Genomic DNA, 16,478 nt, shown 5'->3' on the forward strand with positions numbered 1-16,478 from the left:
CTTTAGGCACCTGCAGTGCCGAGGGCTCCGGCAGTCCTGGGAGCTGAGTGTGCCAGGCACAGGGCAAGCGACTGAGCTGGACGTTCTCCAACGGCAGGCGTTTGTACGAGGGGGGCTCGGAGGGAACCCATCTTGCCCTACCGCTGCAGGGGGTCGGGTCCAGGCACGCGGGAGCCCTGGCCCCCTGCACGTCGGGCTTTGCAGTGCCCTCACATGGCCTGAGCCTCCTCCCAACCGCACAGAGCTGCTCAGACCTGCTGCTAACTCCTGGTTCCCCGCCGCTGACTTGCTGCTCGCACGGATCGGACGCGTTGGTTCAGCTGCATGTCGTGAAAGAAAGCAAAGGACCGAGAAGCCAGAGAGACAGGGAGAGAGGTCGCTGCAGAGTGGAGTCCCTGGAGATAAATGTCTTTGGGGGAGGCTTCTCATGTCAGCTCAGGCCAGGCAAACAGATGAAACTGTGGAGTGGGAAGGCTCCTGTAGGCAGTAGCTCCAAGGGGCTGAGCTCTGCCTGCCAGCCTGTTGTATTAGCCGGGACAACATCAAGAGCAACCACGGCAGCTGCTGAAGACAGGCTATTTAGAGAGCATACTCTCCTCTGAGCAAGTACAAGCCTAACTCTTGACAGCCCGGTTCCCCCAGCAGCCCCCTCCTGCCCCACTCGTGGGAGAGGAGCAAGCTCTGGGCCAGGCGAGGGGCTGGTGGGAAGCTTGTGACACTGGTCAGGAGGTGAGGACCAGCTCCCACAGGGGCAGAGTGCCCCCAGGAGCCCCAGGCCAGCACGGCCCTACTCCTACAGCCGTGGTCCCCCAGGGCATGGCCAGGCTGCACCGTCCCACTGTGCCAGCCCACCTCCGTGGGAGGTGAGGGGTCCCCAGGCTCTGCCTGTGCATGGAGGGCTGGGAGGGGGCCAAGCTCTTGGGGTGCTGGGACCCAGAGCTTGGGCTGTGGGACGTTCCCTGCTCTGGGAGCAGAACAGGCACCATGGGCGACTCACTCCGATGTGGCTGTCCCTGTTGCTGCTCTCAAAACTTCAGGCAGAAATCCCTCCAGAGGCCAGGACAAACCCCACCTCACTTGGGGTGTCCCCGCAATGGCTGGCAGATTTCCCTGCCTTTCTGCCATGGTCTGGCCCTATCGCCCTGAGCCCCAGGGAGCAGAGATGGGTGGGGGCCTTCCAGCAAGGAAGGAGGGCTGAGGGGAAGTCTGCTCATCCAAGGGCCGAAGGCTCTGGGACGCACGGGGGCTTCCTCACCCATTGCACCTCAAGGTGAAGGGCGAGGGGCAGAGCACAGCTGGAGCCAGAGGAGCACAGCTGGAGCTGGGGCTGCCTGACTAGTCTGGGGGGTGGAGGGAGGAGAAGGAGTGGGGAGGGATGTCCATGACTGTTTCTGGGAATGCTGTCTCAGGCCCCAGCCTTCACCAGGGCCATGCCTCCCCGTGCCCCTTGCCTAAACTTCCCATGTCCCTTGCCTAAACTTCCCACCCCTTGTTATTGCCCACGACGATGCCAGCTGGATTCCAAGGCTGGGCCTGGCAGAGGAGGGAGGAGAGTTGTGGTCGACCCTTTTTGCTCCTCAGGCTGGAGAATGACATCCTTGGCTGAATCAAGAGGGCAGACGCGGAGAGAGGGATGATACTGAAACAAGGAGTTTGGAGAGCTGTCTAAGCTCAAGGTCTGCGAGCAAGACTAGGGCAAGCCCTGCCTCTGGTGACTTGGCTTCCCAGGTCACTATGGGATGGAAGGGGACCTTCTGCTGAAGATCTCTCATGGACGGACGTCCCCACCGCAGACATGTAGAGCTCCTCCAAGGGGGTTACTCCGGGTGCCTTGGTGGAGGGCAGAGGTGGCCCTAGGCCTGAAAGACCTAGATGAAGGGTGGACAGTGAGGGTTGTGGTGTTTCTCTTCCCAAGTCACCATTACGCGTGAGGAAGCTCCGCTTCCCTGGCAATGGCCAAACATCTGCCTGCCGCTGGGAAGCCCCAAGGAGCTCCCTTCGGGAGTCTCTGTGGCGCAATCGGTTAGCGCGTTCGGCTGTTAACCGAAAGGTTGGTGGTTCGAGCCCACCCAGGGACGCCTCTCCCCTCTTGCCTGCCTATGCCACAGCCTTCTAACATTTAAGGTCCCTTCCAACCCAAAGCGTCCTATGGCTCTAGAAAAAAACACAGGCTCTTCAGTCCCCTCAGCAAGGCCAGAGGAGGGAAAGAAAACTGATGGCAGCAGTTCCTTATTCTGATTTGCCTGCCCAGCTTGGGGAGCAGGGCTTAGCTCCCACCTGGGCTCAACCCAGCACATAATTTGCCTTAGTTCTACTTTCACTAAAGACACTAACAGTAGCGTGCTCTAAAATCATTTCTTCTTCTTGATGGTCATAAGACTCATTTCTCTACTCTTAGTAAACTTAATTGCTTTAATGTTCTGCCTTTCACCTGACTTGATCCCCACCCACTGCTGCTTGTTCTTCTCCAGACTCCTGCCTTCAGGCACAAGGGCCTGGGACACCCCACCAGTATCAGTCCCCTGCCTAAGGAAAAGTCTTCTCTTTTGAGAGAGAAAAGAAGTCCCAGTCTTCCCAGGGACAGAGCTGGGAAGGGCTGTCTGGAGAAAGTCTTTGCTAAAACTGAGGACCATGAGCAAATTCAAGTGATGGAAAATCCTGCATTTCTGGGCTTGGGGGGGTCCCCAGGGTGCTGCTGCGTCCCCAGCACATGTCCCCATGTCGCAGGAGACCTCTGTGAGGTCACAATGGTTGGGCTCTACATCTTCCTCCTGGGGCTGGTGCTGCCCCAGTTTCTCATGGCTTTTGCCTGGAGGAGCAGCGTGTCGATCCGGGGGATCCTGCTGCCCATGCGGAGGATGAGAGCGCTCACAGGTGAGGGGCTGGTGGGAGGTTGGGGTCTGATACGTGCTGGAGGCAGTGTCTGTCCCAGCCGGGTGCTGGGGGCTGCGTCCCCATCACCACTCATCCTGCTGCCAGGCACGTCCCAGGGGGTCCTGGCTCCATCCTCTCCCGGCCCTCCGTGAGGCAGCTGGGGACCGCTCAGAGGTGACTTGGGCTGGCCGGCTCTTGTCAGGGCTGCCCAGCCCCAGCCCTCCCGGCCTCTCCTTGCGGAGCCCATGTCCATCCCCTGGCCAGCTCAGGGCCCCTGTGCTGGACTCGCTCCAGCGCATTGCTGCCGTTCTGTCACTGAGGAGCCCAGAATGGGCCCAGTCCCCCAAGGTGGTCTTCCCACTGCTGCGGTGAGGGGAAGACTCCCTCCCCTCATCCCACTGACTTCCCTCTTGCCAGTACAGCCCAGCACAGGCTGTTAGTGCTGGGGCAGTCTGGGAAGATCCTCACCCCTCCCTGGTGCGAAGCCCTGCAGCCAGCAAAGCCTTTTCTTTCTTTTCTTGCAGCTCTCTGCCCATGCGTGCGTTCCCAGTCCAGACCTGCGCGTTCTGAGGACAGAGGCGGGGTGACGGGGACTGTCCCTGCGGCCGTCACTACCTTTGTGGCCGTCGGGACTTCTCTGCTAAAGCGACTGCAAGACCATGAGGTGAGGTGGGGGTTGAGGGCTCCCCTCCATGCCCCTGGCTTCCCCGGGTGCCGTGGCAGAGGGGCGTCTCACCTGACAGCACCTCTGCCCTCCTGCAGGCACTTTGTCCCCAGGCGCTGATCCTGCTGCTCAAGCTGGACTAATGCCATTGCTCCCCACTCCTTTCCCCGGGAGCTCCCAGTGCTGGGGCTCCTGCCCGTGCGAGGAGCAACACTGTGCCCCAAGGCGCAGGGTGCTCACGGCTTCCCCTCCTCAGGGCACGGTCTCGTTCCCATGCCTTCCCCTTTGTCACGGTCCATTTGGATCTCTCAAATGTACAGGACAACATATGCTGTGATTTAAACTTTATTTCATGAGCTCATTAAGAAATACAATAAACAAACATGACAAGCGGGGGCTCAATTCCCTTTTCCCAGACTCGTCTATCACGTGAATTCACTTCTTCACCAGTCAAGTCATAAGGTTTCATAACTTATAATCTGTAACTCTTAATATCGTGCACCTATGAGCAAAAAAAAGCATTAATTACCCAGCCAACGGAGAGAGCGCTCACCCTTCCTCCTCCATCACGGTGCGGGCGTCCCCTGTGTCACACCGGGAAGCATGAAAGCCTCAGCAGTTCAGCTGCTGTTGGATCCGCTTCAAAAGCTTTTTGAGTAAGCTGATGTTTTATACCCTCCAGCTTGGAGGCTGGGTCTATACCATTTCCTTACGTTAGTGGATTCTGAGGAAACTGCCAGACAAAAGGTAATGGCTGCCGGAGACAGCCATCCGCAGCTGGTAATGGCTGCATCATGGCCCTTTAGCTCTCTCTGGCCACCTGTCCTGCCTACGCGGTGCTCTCGCTTTGACCTAATGGTGCTGCTCCCAGCATACATCAGGCCTTAGCATGAGCTGGGTTAGCCAAAATCTAGGCAGGAGTTGAGTGAACAGTCACGCCCTTCCTTGTCCGGCACTTTCCCCCTGACCTCCGCGTCCCCCGTTTTCAGGAGTGACCTCCCAGGCTCCCACATGGCCTTTTGCCCCGGTGGAGTCGATCTCCCTGTCTGACTCTCTGCTAGTGTCAGAGGCGCCGCGGAAGATCCTGCTGTTCCCCGTGGCTGTCCTGACCGATGCCTGCAACTCGTCCCTCGTGCCTGTGTCACGCAGATGATTTGGGGGGCAGCAGGTCTCTCTCGCGGCTCCCTGGGAACAAGGGCAAAGCAAGTCCCATCCCTCCCCTTTGTGGTCCGTCCCCAGGGTGACCGAGTGGAGACGTACCGGGAGCTGGAGAGCGTCTTGTGGGGAGACGACGGCTGTTTGACGAGTGGCGTTGTGAACCGCCTGATAGCAGAGGCGTTGAGTGACATGCGAGCGGCCCAGGTGAGCTTGTTCTCTTTCAAGGCCACCAAAGCAGCCTGCCTCTGCCCCTGGTTTGGGGGGAAATACAGAGTGGCGCAGAGCTGTTCCTCGGTTGTTCAGACCCGGCAGAGGTCCTAAGGGAGAGGCTCTGGGGACTCGTCATGACAGGGAATTTGGAGAGGGGAGTGTTGTGTTAAGGGGTAAAGCCTTTTGGCAGAAAATAAACCCCCTTGCGTTCCAGCTTGTCCTTAGATGTCAGAGGGGCTGGGGGCGGCTAAGCTTAGATTCTGGGTGATGCCCAGTTCAGCACTGTAAGTCCGGTCGCGTTCAATACGTTGAACTATCACGATTACGGATGCACAAATAGCGCATTGTACTTTCAATTTAGTCGCGTTCAACGAACTATCACGGCTAGATTTTAATGAACAGTGCAGTTTATTAAAGCAAAAGGAGTACAGGTTCTTTTGGATTGCCGGTGATAAATACGCTGTCTGCAAGGCAGGTGCAAATAATAATATAGTCGACTACAAGCGCATTAAATTATGGAAGAAAAAGAGCTCTAAAGAATTCTAAGTTTCCCGGGAAAGCACTCGGTACAGCCGAGTGTTCGAATCTCACCCAAGAGGTGTCCCTCTGGGGGGAAGAGAGGTTCAGCCTGTCGACTGACCCCAGAAGGCAGTGCTGTCCTCCCAACTTGTCCATGATGGTATCTTCCCTAATAGTCCCCCTCTCTTTGGGCCTTTTTATACTATTTTCCTATTTAGCTGGAGCTTGAGTGACTCTAGTCATGCATGCCTTTACTTTGATTGGTATTAAGTTCTCTCGCTTTGCTTTTAAAAGGACATGCTAGAAAAAATTCAGAGCACAGGCTTAGTGAGGGGTGGTTGCACTTTGGAGGCGGGTAGCTTTTGGGATGGAGGTGTGCTTTGGTATTATAATGAGCAAAGTTCACCCAGAGGACGTGATTTTGCGTGTCAGTACCCCAGGACAGGACACTTAGGAGATAAATCAGAAGTAGGGCAGCAGGTTGACAGAACCCCCATTATTTTACCTCCTTGCTTCCGTGGGTTCAATGCAGGGACCTACCGTTCCTACCGTTCCAGTTCCCTATCCCTGCGATGATATCACAGAGACTGGCCGTGGCGTCTCCACTCCACTCCACCCTCCGTGTTACTTCTCTTAGGGTCAGCACACCAAACTCCCTTGGTGTTGCTAACATCTAAGGTTGCAGGTTACGTTGCATAGAGAATTATTAGGGAACCAATTCCTTGCGTGTCCACTGCATTCCACCCCGGAGGTTTTGCCTTCCCTCAAGGGGGTGCGGGCAACATATTGGTAAGTCACTTCTAGCAATCACTCCACAGGGAGGCAGAGATCTGTGCAGAGAAGCGGACTCGGGGCTGTTTCGACCTGAGCGACAGCTGGGTTCAAGCTCAACGCTGTTTGTCCTGCTTTGAGGAAGAGCCGTGGCAACCCACCAGCCCCACAGAGAGGTCCCAGGGGGGTCTTGAGTCTGCGGCAGTTTGTTCCTGGCATCTCCATGGAGAGGGAGAGGGGGCAGCAGCACAGGGCTGTTCTGGGGAAAAGCCTCCCTCATCTCGCCAGGGAACTGCTCGCCTGTCCCGGGGTACGAGAGGCAGCAGCCGCTCGGCCCCGAGCACAGCTGTCCCGAGGGGTCTTGCAGAGGAGATGGGGTCATTCAGCCTGCCCTAGTGCCTCAGCCTTTTTCTCCGGAGTGTTTAACCTGTGACGCTTTTGCAGGGTGTGACAGGTGACGTGAAGATGGCCGCGAGTGACGTCCTGGTAGCTCTGGCCCGCTCCCACTTCCACTTTGTCATGTCGGAGCTCCAGAGCCACCTGAAGGCCATGAGGAAGGTCCCTGATGAGATTGTGCTCCTCACCTTGGGCAAAATGGCCCGCAGATATGGTATGGCACCCTGGGCCTTGGGTAGAGATCTGTGATAACAAGGAGAAGGGATCCTCCCCCTCCCTAAACGCCCTGTGTTGAACTGGGGGGCTACGGAGTTGCCGTGCCTCCTTGTTCCGTGCCAGGGCCAGTTGGCAGCTCTGCCTTATCAGCCCGATCCCAGTTCCCAAAGGGCGGGAACCTGTTGGAGACAAACCCGCGGGGTCTTGGCCCCGCACCGTCCTCCCCATTTCCCCAAAGGGCTTCCCTGTGTCCCCCCTGGGGAAGGCAGCCCGTCCCACGCCCTCCGGCACGTCCTGCGTGGCCCAGCAGCCCCAGCCCTGGCAGGGATGGACCCCAGTCTCCCGTCTCTCTCACCGACCCTCTCGGTCCCTCTGTCCCTGCCTCCTCTGCAGCCCTGCGGTGCATCCCCTTTGTGGGAATGACGCTGCTCGCCCTGCGCACCGTGCTGACCCAGGTGGGGAGCGGCGAGGTCCTGCATGCCGTCTGCAGTGGTGAGTGTCGGCTCCTTGGCTGGGGTCCTAGGGGCAGGGGCGGCCTTCGATGCCTCCCTGTGATCTCAGAGGGAACGCAGTGGGTGTGAGCCCGTGGCAATCCCAAAATGCAGCGAGTGTGTAGGAGGAGCGGGGGAAGGCCTGGAGGTTTCTGTGGGCAGGACACGGCAGCGCTGCACAGAGAAACTCCTGGGGTCCCTTCCCATGGTTTCTGTTTCTCCGCTTCCCTCTGGGATTAAACTCCCTGCTCTGAAAGGGCGAGTATGAGGGAAGGGAAGGGAAGGGAAGGGAAGGGAAGGGAAGGGAAGGGAAGGGAAGGGAAGGGAAGGGAAGGGAAGGGAAGGGAAGGGAAGGGAAGGGAAGGGAAGGGAAGGGAAGGGAAGGGAAGGGAAGGGAAGGGAAGGGTCTGCAGTGAGAAATGCTAGAGGGGAAGGGGCTGTTGAGGAGAAGGTGCGATGGGTGTGAGGAGGAGAGAAACAGTGGGGTGTTTGAATCCAGGCACCTCAAGAACACAGATTGCCCTCGGATCCAGATCTAGTCCTGGGCTGAGCCCTGCCGAGCCTGGGACTGTCCTTAAAGCAGGCTTGGGCGTGAATGCAAGATACCGTCCCTGCTGCAGACTCTCACATGTTCCCTTCTCCTTTGTCCTGCTGCAGTTCTGGAGCAATGGTCGAAAGGAGTCCATACATACTTGTGCAGCTGGGAGCAATGCCCCTTCCCTCGCAAGGGGGTGGCACAGTTCTGTGAAGCCATTTACCCGGTCTTCCGCTATGTGGTGGCAAATTGGCTGGACTGCAAGGAGGAAGAGGTGAGAAGTGCTGCTTTCCACGCCTGGGGCTGCAGCAGGGATGTCCGTGCCAGTGGGTCCGTCTCTGCCCAGTGGGGTGCGAGCAGAGGGGCGAGGGGCTTCCCGACGGGAAGCAGCCGAGCCTTGGGGCCTTTCTGCAGAGAGGGCTGGGGTACCAGGGTGGGGAAGTGCTCTCTCTCCTCTGGAGCGAGCCCTTCTTCTGCAGGGCAGAAGGGAAAGGGAAACCCCTCCCAGTGGGAAGGGCAGACCGGTGTCCAGGGGATGCTGAGCACTAGGCAGACCTTCAGCCCTCCAAGCGGAGCCTCTCCCTTCCCTCTTCAGGACAAGCAGGCTGTCCTCGGGGCAGTGGCTGCCATGCTGGGGGTCCTTCTGCATGAGGAGCAGCACCGAGACCATACCTGGGAGCAGCTCCTCTGGCTCCTGCAGCAATACAAGGAGGTCCGAGACACCTCCCGGGTCACCAAGGTGAGATGTTGCGCAGGGCCCGGCGTGGCTGCTGGGGTGCGTCTGTGCGAGTGCTAAGAGGCACTGGGGAGCTGTGGGGTGCCAGGAGAAGCTGGGAAGCCCTTAGAGAAGGAACAGGAAGAGCAGAGGAGGCCTGAGGTTTCCTGGGCTCTTTGGGCAAGAAAAGAGAAACCCGGGGCAGGGCGGGAGCGAGGCAAGAGTCCCCGGGGCTCATCTGCTCGGGAAGGGAGGCATTGCCAGCTCCCTGGAGCTCTGTGTGCAGGAAGAGCTTTGCCTGAATGCCCAGAGCCACGTCCAGTCCCATGAGGCGACTGGCAAGGTCTGATGAGTGGGAAACTGAGTTGTCAAGCCCGGGCTCCGTTCCGAGGAAAGAGACCCTCTTGATGCTGCTCTGCTCATCGGGGTTTTCCCTGGGAGCTGATGTTAGGGACTCCCCTTATCGCAGATGTTCTGGGTTTCTCCCTTCCCAAGTGCCTTTAGGTGGCTTTAGCCTCCTCTTTCCCCCCGTTCTCTTGTAGAGCCTCAGCTATGTCCTGGAGATACTGGTGGGAGTTCAGACCCCAATCCCGCAGAGCACGGCTCTTGCCATCAGCACCGCTGTGCACCGCCAGGTAAGGGGAGCCCTGCGCCCTGCCGCAAGCCTGGGGCCTGCACCCGTGATTGCCGCGGAGGGGAAAGACCTGCCGGCTGGCAGGGCAGAGCAGGGCGTTCCTCCGCTGGGACCTTCCTGCAGGCCCGGAGCACGCCAGGACTTCGATCCAGGTGCCACCTTAAGGCTGCAGGAGGCCTGATCCTGGCTGTTTGGAATGGGCCTGAGGGGCAGCCCAGTTCCCACAGCCATTTCCCTCTCGGCCAAGTCGCAGGAGGACTCTGGAGCGCCAGCACCCTAAGGGCAGCCTTTCAGCGCTGCTCAGCCTCAGCTCCTGGGCAGCCTGGGCTGCCGCAAACCTCTGTGCGTGCCCGGGGCCACCGTGGGCTGGGCTGGGTTTCGGCTGTGGGTCCCATGCCCAGAGTGCCCAGGGAGAGGAGAACGGAGAGCACCGTTTCTTTTCAGTCCCTCTCAGCACTGATGCCACTTTCTCTAAAATGGACCTTGTTCCCACAGCTCTCTGATGTGACCGAGGAGCCTGGCCTGGCCCAGAAGGCAGTGCTGTCCCGCTGCATCATGCTGCAGGGTAAGGAGAGGAGACTGGGCGATGGCCCGCCATGCCGTGGCAGCTCTCTCCCTGTCCTTGGCTGTTGGGGACAGCTGCCTGCTGATGCAGAATGCGATTTCTTCCCCGCAGCACAAATGCGCCCCGAGGAGACAGGCATGTTTCTGCACTCCCAGCTGAGCGGTGGGAGTGAGGCCGGTCGCGTGGCAGCCCTGGGCCTGCTGGGAGTGCTGGCCCACTCTGACGGTCAGTGCCACAGAGCAGGGACGCAAGGCAGGGGTTGGGGCTGCTGGGCTGACAGCAGGAACGGGCCGAAAGTGGTGCACCTGCACCCAAAGGGAGCTGCGAAGAGCGGGTCCCCCAGCCGAGCTGACGCCCCGCAACAGGGCTCTCCCCCGGCAGTTAGAAATGCCGGCACACCAGGGACGACGCTCCAAGCTCTGTAACACGGGCAGGCTGGTGGGCGGGCAGGTGGGCTCCTTTGCACAGGAGCTGCTCGTACCCGTGCTGTTTCTCGTGTTCTCTGTGTTGCCATAGCCTTCAGTCCCTGTAAAATAGCCGTGCCTCTGGAAGTGGGGTTGCTCCGGCCACGCCGCTGCTTCCCGTGAAGCCAGTCAGGCCCCGCTCTTCTGTCCCATTGGAAGCTTCAGGGGATCCCTTCTGCCGCTGGGGCTCTGCCTCAATGCACACCTCTCCGTATCTCTTCCAGGACGTGCGGCGAGAGGGAAGCTGCCCCAGGTGGTGGAGGCCATGTGCTCGTTGTGCAGTGACCCCAGTGCCCAGGTGAACTGGTTTGGGAAGGGAGGGTGCCACCAGGGGAGGCAGAGAAACCCTTTCCCTTGGGACAGAGCCAGGGGGCCTGGGGAAGTGCTGGCGCGTTGCCCAGGTGGTGGCTGATGGCTCGTCCCTGGGGAGAGCTGGCAGAGTGGAGCGGGGAGGTCACTGTGCTCTGTGGGGCAAATGCCCGTCCAGCCTGGTGCTGAAGCCCAGCCCTGACGCCAGGAGCGAAAGCTTCTGCCGTGGCCTTGCCACCTCTCTGCGAGCCACAAAGGCTGCCCCCAAGCAAACCCTTTGGGTTTTGAACAGGAGGGTCATAAGCACACTCCCCCCTGGCAGGTGCGGAGGGCAGTTCTGGAGTTCAGCAGGGAGCTGCTCAGCTCCGGATCCCAGAGCTGCTGGCCATGGGATGTGGTGGGGCACATCTTCAGCGAGTTCAGCCGGACCTCGGGCAGACTGGTAAGGGCAGAGCAGGACACCCAGGGCTTTTTTTTTTGACCAGTGCCTGGACCCTGCTGAGAGCTCCTGCCGGCAGCCTTGGCCTTGGAGAGCTCCATGCTGCAGAGCCATCGGCGCTGGCACTGCCATCAGAGCCGCTTCCGAATGGCCGTTCCTCGTGGGTGTCTGTGCCGATGTTGGTGGAGATGTCAGTGGATGACGTGGGTTTACACCTCGGCATGCCACCCGGCACTGTGGTGCCGAGCTGTGCCCACAGGCGCCTCCGGCAAAGCCGCCTTGCAAAGGGAGGGTCTTGTAGGGGCAGGACATCTTCCATCCTTAAATGCTGATGGACGGTGAGCAAAACAGAGCCAGTGCAGACAGGCGGGCCTGGCTAGAGGAGCTTTCTGTGGTGTTCTCGTGCTCTGGCCCTCCAAAGCACACCCTGCCCATCCAGTAACAGTCTGGGGGCCCACATCCCTTCTGGCAAGGGGACGGGCCGTTTGGCAGTCCCTGTGGTGAGCATTTCCCAGCATTCAGCCGGGTGCCCAGGAGGTGAAAGCTGGGGACGGCCGAGCCTCCCGCTGACTGGCCGAGGACGTTCCCTCTGGCCGGACCTTCCCTCTAGCTGGGAGATCCATGTGCGTCGCTTTGCTCTGAGGCCCGGGGAGGCTCTGCTTTGGGAGCAGGGCAAAGGAAAGGGCTTCTGGGTGCTCCTCCACATCCGTCGGGCTGGGTGTGCTGCCTCCAGGGCTGGCACTGAGCACAGCCTTGCTGAAGGGCACGTTCCTCACCTCTGCTTTGGTGGCACGACAGCAGCATTTGGGCCCCAGGGGCCCGTGTAGACAAGCAGCGGCACTGTCTGCTCCCAGGCTTCCCAGTCCTTCCCAGGGTCTGGGACCCGGTCCTCGAGCTGGGTCCGTCTGGCCTTCAGGAGGGAGGCGGGCACAGGAGCAAGAGGAGCACTGGTGAGGCGTGCCTGAGCCTCATCAGTTGGGAGCCGAGAGGAACTGGGGGTTTGCCAACTCTGTCTTACAGGTGGCAGGAGGCCTTTTTGCCTGGGAAAACCCAGAGGATAAAGCAATTCGAGCCCTGTGCATGGACATCCTGGGCTCCCTGGACGTCACTCTGAGAGGGATGACCAAAGTAAGTTGCCCTCTGCCCTGCTGCTGTGGCCACTTCTTGCCTTCAGGACATTTTTCCTTGTGCTCCCCCAGGCCCTGAGCCTGTCCCCTCGTGCGCTGAAGCGCACCAGGCTCAGGGAAATGCAGCCCGTCCTTTTCGTCTTCGAGCTGAGTGGAAATGCCAGTGTGGCGAATTGCCCGGTTCTTCTCTGCAGCTCCTGTGGCCGAGGCTGCTGCAGTACGTGGTGCCAGCCCAGTACAGCGGCATGCTGATCCCGCTCTCCCGCTGTCTCCGAGCCCTGGTTGAGAGACGGGAGAGAGCGGGGTGCGAGGAGGAGGAGGAGGAGCCGGATGCCATGGACTCCCAGGAGCAAGGTAGGAGCCCCAGCGAGTGCTGCTGCTGGGTTTGGCCAGGGGTCAGGCCAGCCCACATCTCCCTGCGCCCCACCAGCCCTGAGCAGGAGCCCAGGAAAAGCAAAGGGCAGAGACAGGCTCTGCTGCTGGGCACGAGGCGCTCTGCCCTGCGTGGCCCCTTGCCCGGCGCAGAGGCCCGGCTCTCCTGCTCGCAGCGCTCTCCTGGTGAGCCGGGGCTCGCTCCTGGCCGTGCTGGAGCTGCCTTCATCTCCTGCTGGGCAGCCCTGGGGAGCCCCCCAGCCAGCGCTATTGCAGCGCAGCTGCTCTCAGCCCTCAGCCCTGTGTGGGGCTATCGGAGGTGTGAGGCTCGTCGGCTCAGCCAGCCTTTCTGCCTCCCCACAGCCCGGCTGCCGGCTCCCCAGGCCCTGCTGGCTCGACTGCTGGTGAGTAGCGGGGCCCTGGGGAAAGAGCTTTTCTGGCCAGGGGTGGTGGGAGATCCTGGGGTAGAGATGCTGTTGAGGCCAGTGCCGGGAGCCCCCAAGCAGGAGGCAGCATGCCCGAGCCCGTCAGGGATCCCACTCCGTTCTCAGGGCTGGCAGCACCCTGGGTGAAGCCATCGGCTGCCTGCTGCCAGCCAAGCGGCACCGAGCTCCCTCCCGAGCTCCCTCCTGGGAGAAGCTGTGGCTCTGGCGGCAGGAGCGACCCTTCTCTCCTGCCCTCCTCTAGGTGGTGGCGGCAGCTCCTTACCCGAGCCGCGAACGCGCAGTCGCTGCCTTGCAGCTGCTGCAGGCCCTCCACGGCAGGATCCACAGAGGCTTGGGGGTGGCGTGGGCGACCGAGATCCCCCTCCTGCTGCAGTACCTGGAAGGTAAAGTGCAGGTGGGGAGGGAGAGGCTGGAGGGGAGGGAGGGGGGCAGGAAAATGCAGCTGCCCGGCGCGACGGAGGGGAATTGCCCCCAGTTCCCCAGCACTTGCTCCGCTGCCTTTCCCCTTCCAGGGAGCTGGTGCTGAGGCTGGGGGCAGCTGTCCCCTGGCACCAGTTCGGCCCAGGGGATGGACGGGGCCGTTGATGTTCCCTCGGAGGGCAGGTCTTGGCATCACCCAAGGATGGTGTCTGGGAGAGGGACGGGACTGGTGCTCCTGGCGGGGGTGCAGCCCTCGGCTTTGGAGGACCAAGTCCCCAGGCCAGGCGAGGTTTGCAGCAGCTGTCCTCGGCAGTAGCCTGGGACAAGGGCTGGAAATGGGCAAAAGGCAGTGGGTGGTTCGGGAGAAAACGTGTGTTGGGACCGGGTGGTTGGAGTTGTTCTGGGAGCTGCAGTCGCTCAGTGGGGATCTGCTGCGGTCAGTGCGTCCTTCCCCAGATTGAGTCAATGCCTCTGAGGACTGCCCCTGGGATCCCTCCCGTGTCTTTGGCCTCGCAAGGGCTTTCGCGTAGGCCCTCTCCGGCCTGATGGCCTGGGACTTTTGGGAGGTCGGACTGCAGAGGAGAGTGCCGGACTCGTCTTTGGTGTGAGCTTAAATAGCTGCGAGAGCTTTTGCTTCCTCTTGCTTCCTAGGCAGAACTGAGAGCTCCCTGGCCTCTGCAGAGTGGGAGCGCCGTGTGCTTAAGGTACAGCATCCTCGCGGGGGGTGTCACAAATCGAGGGGGGAGAAGAGGGAGCAAAGTTGTGGGAGGAAGCTCGGGGCTGCCTGTGTAGGCACCAGGAGGTGGGGGCACCTCCTGAGCACCCTGCGCCTCCCCCGGCAGTAGGTGCCTGCCCACTCAAGAGGAGCTGCTGCCTGCACACATGCCACGGCTGATGGCTAATGCCTTCTAACGCTGTGGCACGCGCCTTAGCACTGCCTCCTCCTCTAAGTCCGGCCTGCCGGGGGGTCTCACATGAGGCGTTAGGAGAAAAAAGAGGGCTGGGTGGGGTGGGGGAAGAGACTGCCATTCCCGGCAGCTCTCCCCCGCAGCGTCCCGGGACACGTGAGCCTGGAAAGGTCAAGTGGAACACTCGCTTCCTTTCCTGTTCACACCAGTTTCTGCGAGCGTCGCTGGAGCCCGTCGAGGACGAGGCCTGGACCGTAGGCCTGAGCCAGGAGCTGAGCCAGCGGCTGGGCAGCTCTGCTGCCGGCTCCTGGGAGAAGGTGTGTGTCCTGCCCGGCACTGGGGCTGGAGCTGGCGCTGGTGCTCTGCCCACGCAGGCAGATTTCACTGCTTTCCTTTCCCTCGTCCCCAAAAGGCGTTTCCCCTGGGCTGCCCCAGCGGCTGGCCACAGCCTGGCATCGTGGCCGGCTCTGCCTGCTCCCGGAGGTGGTCGGGTCCATCTGGGGCCAGCCCTCTCCTGACGGGTCGGGCCGTGACTGCATCTCGGGCTCGGCTTCTTCTCTTTCAGCTTTTCCTGTACAAGGCTCTTGGGACGGTGCTGGCAGCTTGTCAGGACCTCAGACACGTCCAAGGGCAGGTGCTGAGGTTCCTGCGGGACACAAACCCTGTGGAGCTGTCTGAGGCCAAGGTGAGGTGATGCTCCTGTCCTGAGCATCCCCTGGATTTTCCTGGGGGAGAGGGAGGGCTGCTCCTGGCCCAGCTCCAGACCTCCTTGCTTTCCCCGTTGCTGCTGTTTCCTGCTTGCTGCAACGTCCTGCCTGGCCACTGTCGCTGGCCACGGCTGAATGCCTGGACTGGAACCGACTCCCCGTTTCTCTGTGGTTGCAGGGAATGATTTCTGTTGTGTCCCACGCTGCCGAGAGCCACTTCCACCTGGTCCTGGGCACGGTGACTATGTTCTCTGCCACTTTCACCAGAGACTGGTCCTACCAGGCTTCCACGGGCTGGAAGGTAAAGGAACGAGGGGGTTGCTGGTTGGCTTTCCTTTTTTGGCCGCCTTTCCACTTGTACACCTGCAGCAGCCACACTGTGGCAGCTGCCTTTAGATTAACCTTCTTGGAAGAGCTACCCGAGACCTGTGTTTCAGAGGGGACATCCTGGCCTTGGGGCCCCCGAGGTGTCTTTGGAGAGGATGGGGTTTGGCACCTGGTGGGTCAGAGCCACCCAGCTGGGGCAGCTGCAGCGGTTGCTTGCTTGCTTGCTTGCTTGCAGCCACGTTGCCCTGACTTAACTTCAGCAGGAGCTGGTGACAAGGGGGTGGGCGCAGTGTGACACTCTGCCCCTTCCTCAAAGCTGAGGGCTGGGAGCAGGAGCCTGGTGAGGTCTCGTTGGCTCTGCTCCCCACCTGGGGGCTGTGGGGAAGCCTTTCTGGGCAGGGCAGGGCCCTGCAGAGAGAGCAGTGCAGCCTGGCCTGGGGAGGTGAGCAGACCGGGCTCATCTGCGCCACTGACCCGCACAGGCTGCACGGTTCTGAGCAGGACCGTGACAGGCTATGTCGGGTACCTGTCCGCAGAAAGGTTCCAGACAGCTCCCCGACCTCTCGAGTCAGTGGTATAACAGCCGGCAGCGTGTGCGATGCTGGCTGCACCTCCTCCCTCTCCAAGAGAGAGAACTCAAGCTGCGGGGTGGGAACAACTCCCAGCCCCAGCCCTCGCAGCTTGAGGAGTGGCTTGGGGAGCTGCTGGGAGGTGCTGGGGGAAACAAGGAGCTGGCGAGGGTGCGGGGCAGGGCCTGCCGCAGGAGCCCGCAGGAGTCCCGGGGCTGACGTCTCAGGGCATCTCTGTCGACACAGGTACAGCGGCGGCAGAAGATGGAGAGAACCCAGACCATTCGTGCTGCTCTCATGCGCACCTACGGCGGCATTGCACTGCACGCCCCCAAGGAGCAGCTGCTCACCTGTGTGGATAAAGACATCATGGGCAACATCCTGAGGCTGTCCAGAGATAAACAGAGGGTAGGAGCACAGGGCGCGTAGGGTGGGGATGCCCGGGTGCCCCAGCTCCGGCCCCTCGGGGCTGGGGTGTACTGAGATGGGCGGTCTCTTCCTAAAGACCTCCCAAGGAGGGGTTTGTCCTCAACGTCCAGATGCAAGCCCTCCGTGGGTTCCCCCTGCCCATGCTCCTCTTCCACCTCTCAGCCCTTCAAAGAGTTCAAGGGGTGCTTTGCTCTCTTTGGCCTCAGGACTTGC

General features: G+C 60.7%; 1 protein-coding gene and 1 non-coding gene across 2 annotated transcripts; both read left to right on the forward strand.

The window, feature by feature from the left end:
• The first annotated feature begins 2,004 nt into the window (after positions 1-2,004).
• On the forward strand, positions 2,005-2,078 carry TRNAN-GUU (transfer RNA asparagine (anticodon GUU)). Its single transcript has one exon. It is a non-coding gene; the product is annotated as a tRNA-Asn (tRNA).
• A 586-nt stretch (positions 2,079-2,664) lies between these two features.
• On the forward strand, positions 2,665-16,265 carry LOC128147323 (maestro heat-like repeat-containing protein family member 2B). Its single transcript, XM_052799784.1, has 21 exons — positions 2,665-2,874; positions 3,399-3,538; positions 4,778-4,900; positions 6,641-6,806; positions 7,202-7,300; positions 7,957-8,108; positions 8,430-8,573; positions 9,092-9,184; positions 9,679-9,748; positions 9,860-9,973; positions 10,437-10,510; positions 10,844-10,963; positions 11,981-12,088; positions 12,282-12,441; positions 12,823-12,863; positions 13,147-13,288; positions 13,977-14,029; positions 14,443-14,550; positions 14,799-14,918; positions 15,119-15,241; positions 16,083-16,265. Exons 1-21 carry the CDS (start codon positions 2,748-2,750, stop codon positions 16,263-16,265), a joined length of 2,460 nt encoding a protein of 819 aa, XP_052655744.1. The 5' UTR covers positions 2,665-2,747.
• The last annotated feature ends 213 nt before the right edge of the window (positions 16,266-16,478 follow it).

Source organism: Harpia harpyja, chromosome 10, assembly GCF_026419915.1.
Source record: "Harpia harpyja isolate bHarHar1 chromosome 10, bHarHar1 primary haplotype, whole genome shotgun sequence".
Lineage (NCBI taxonomy): Eukaryota > Metazoa > Chordata > Aves > Accipitriformes > Accipitridae > Harpia > Harpia harpyja.

Coding starts and splice junctions, on each gene's coding strand:
- LOC128147323 (XM_052799784.1), top strand. CDS start 2,748: ATGGTTGGGCTCTACATCTTCCTCCTGGGGCTGGTGCTGCCCCAGTTT. Junction 4,901..6,640: donor GTGACATGCGAGCGGCCCAG/GTGAGCTTGTTC, acceptor ACGCTTTTGCAG/GGTGTGACAGGTGACGTGAA. Junction 9,974..10,436: donor AGTGCTGGCCCACTCTGACG/GTCAGTGCCACA, acceptor TATCTCTTCCAG/GACGTGCGGCGAGAGGGAAG.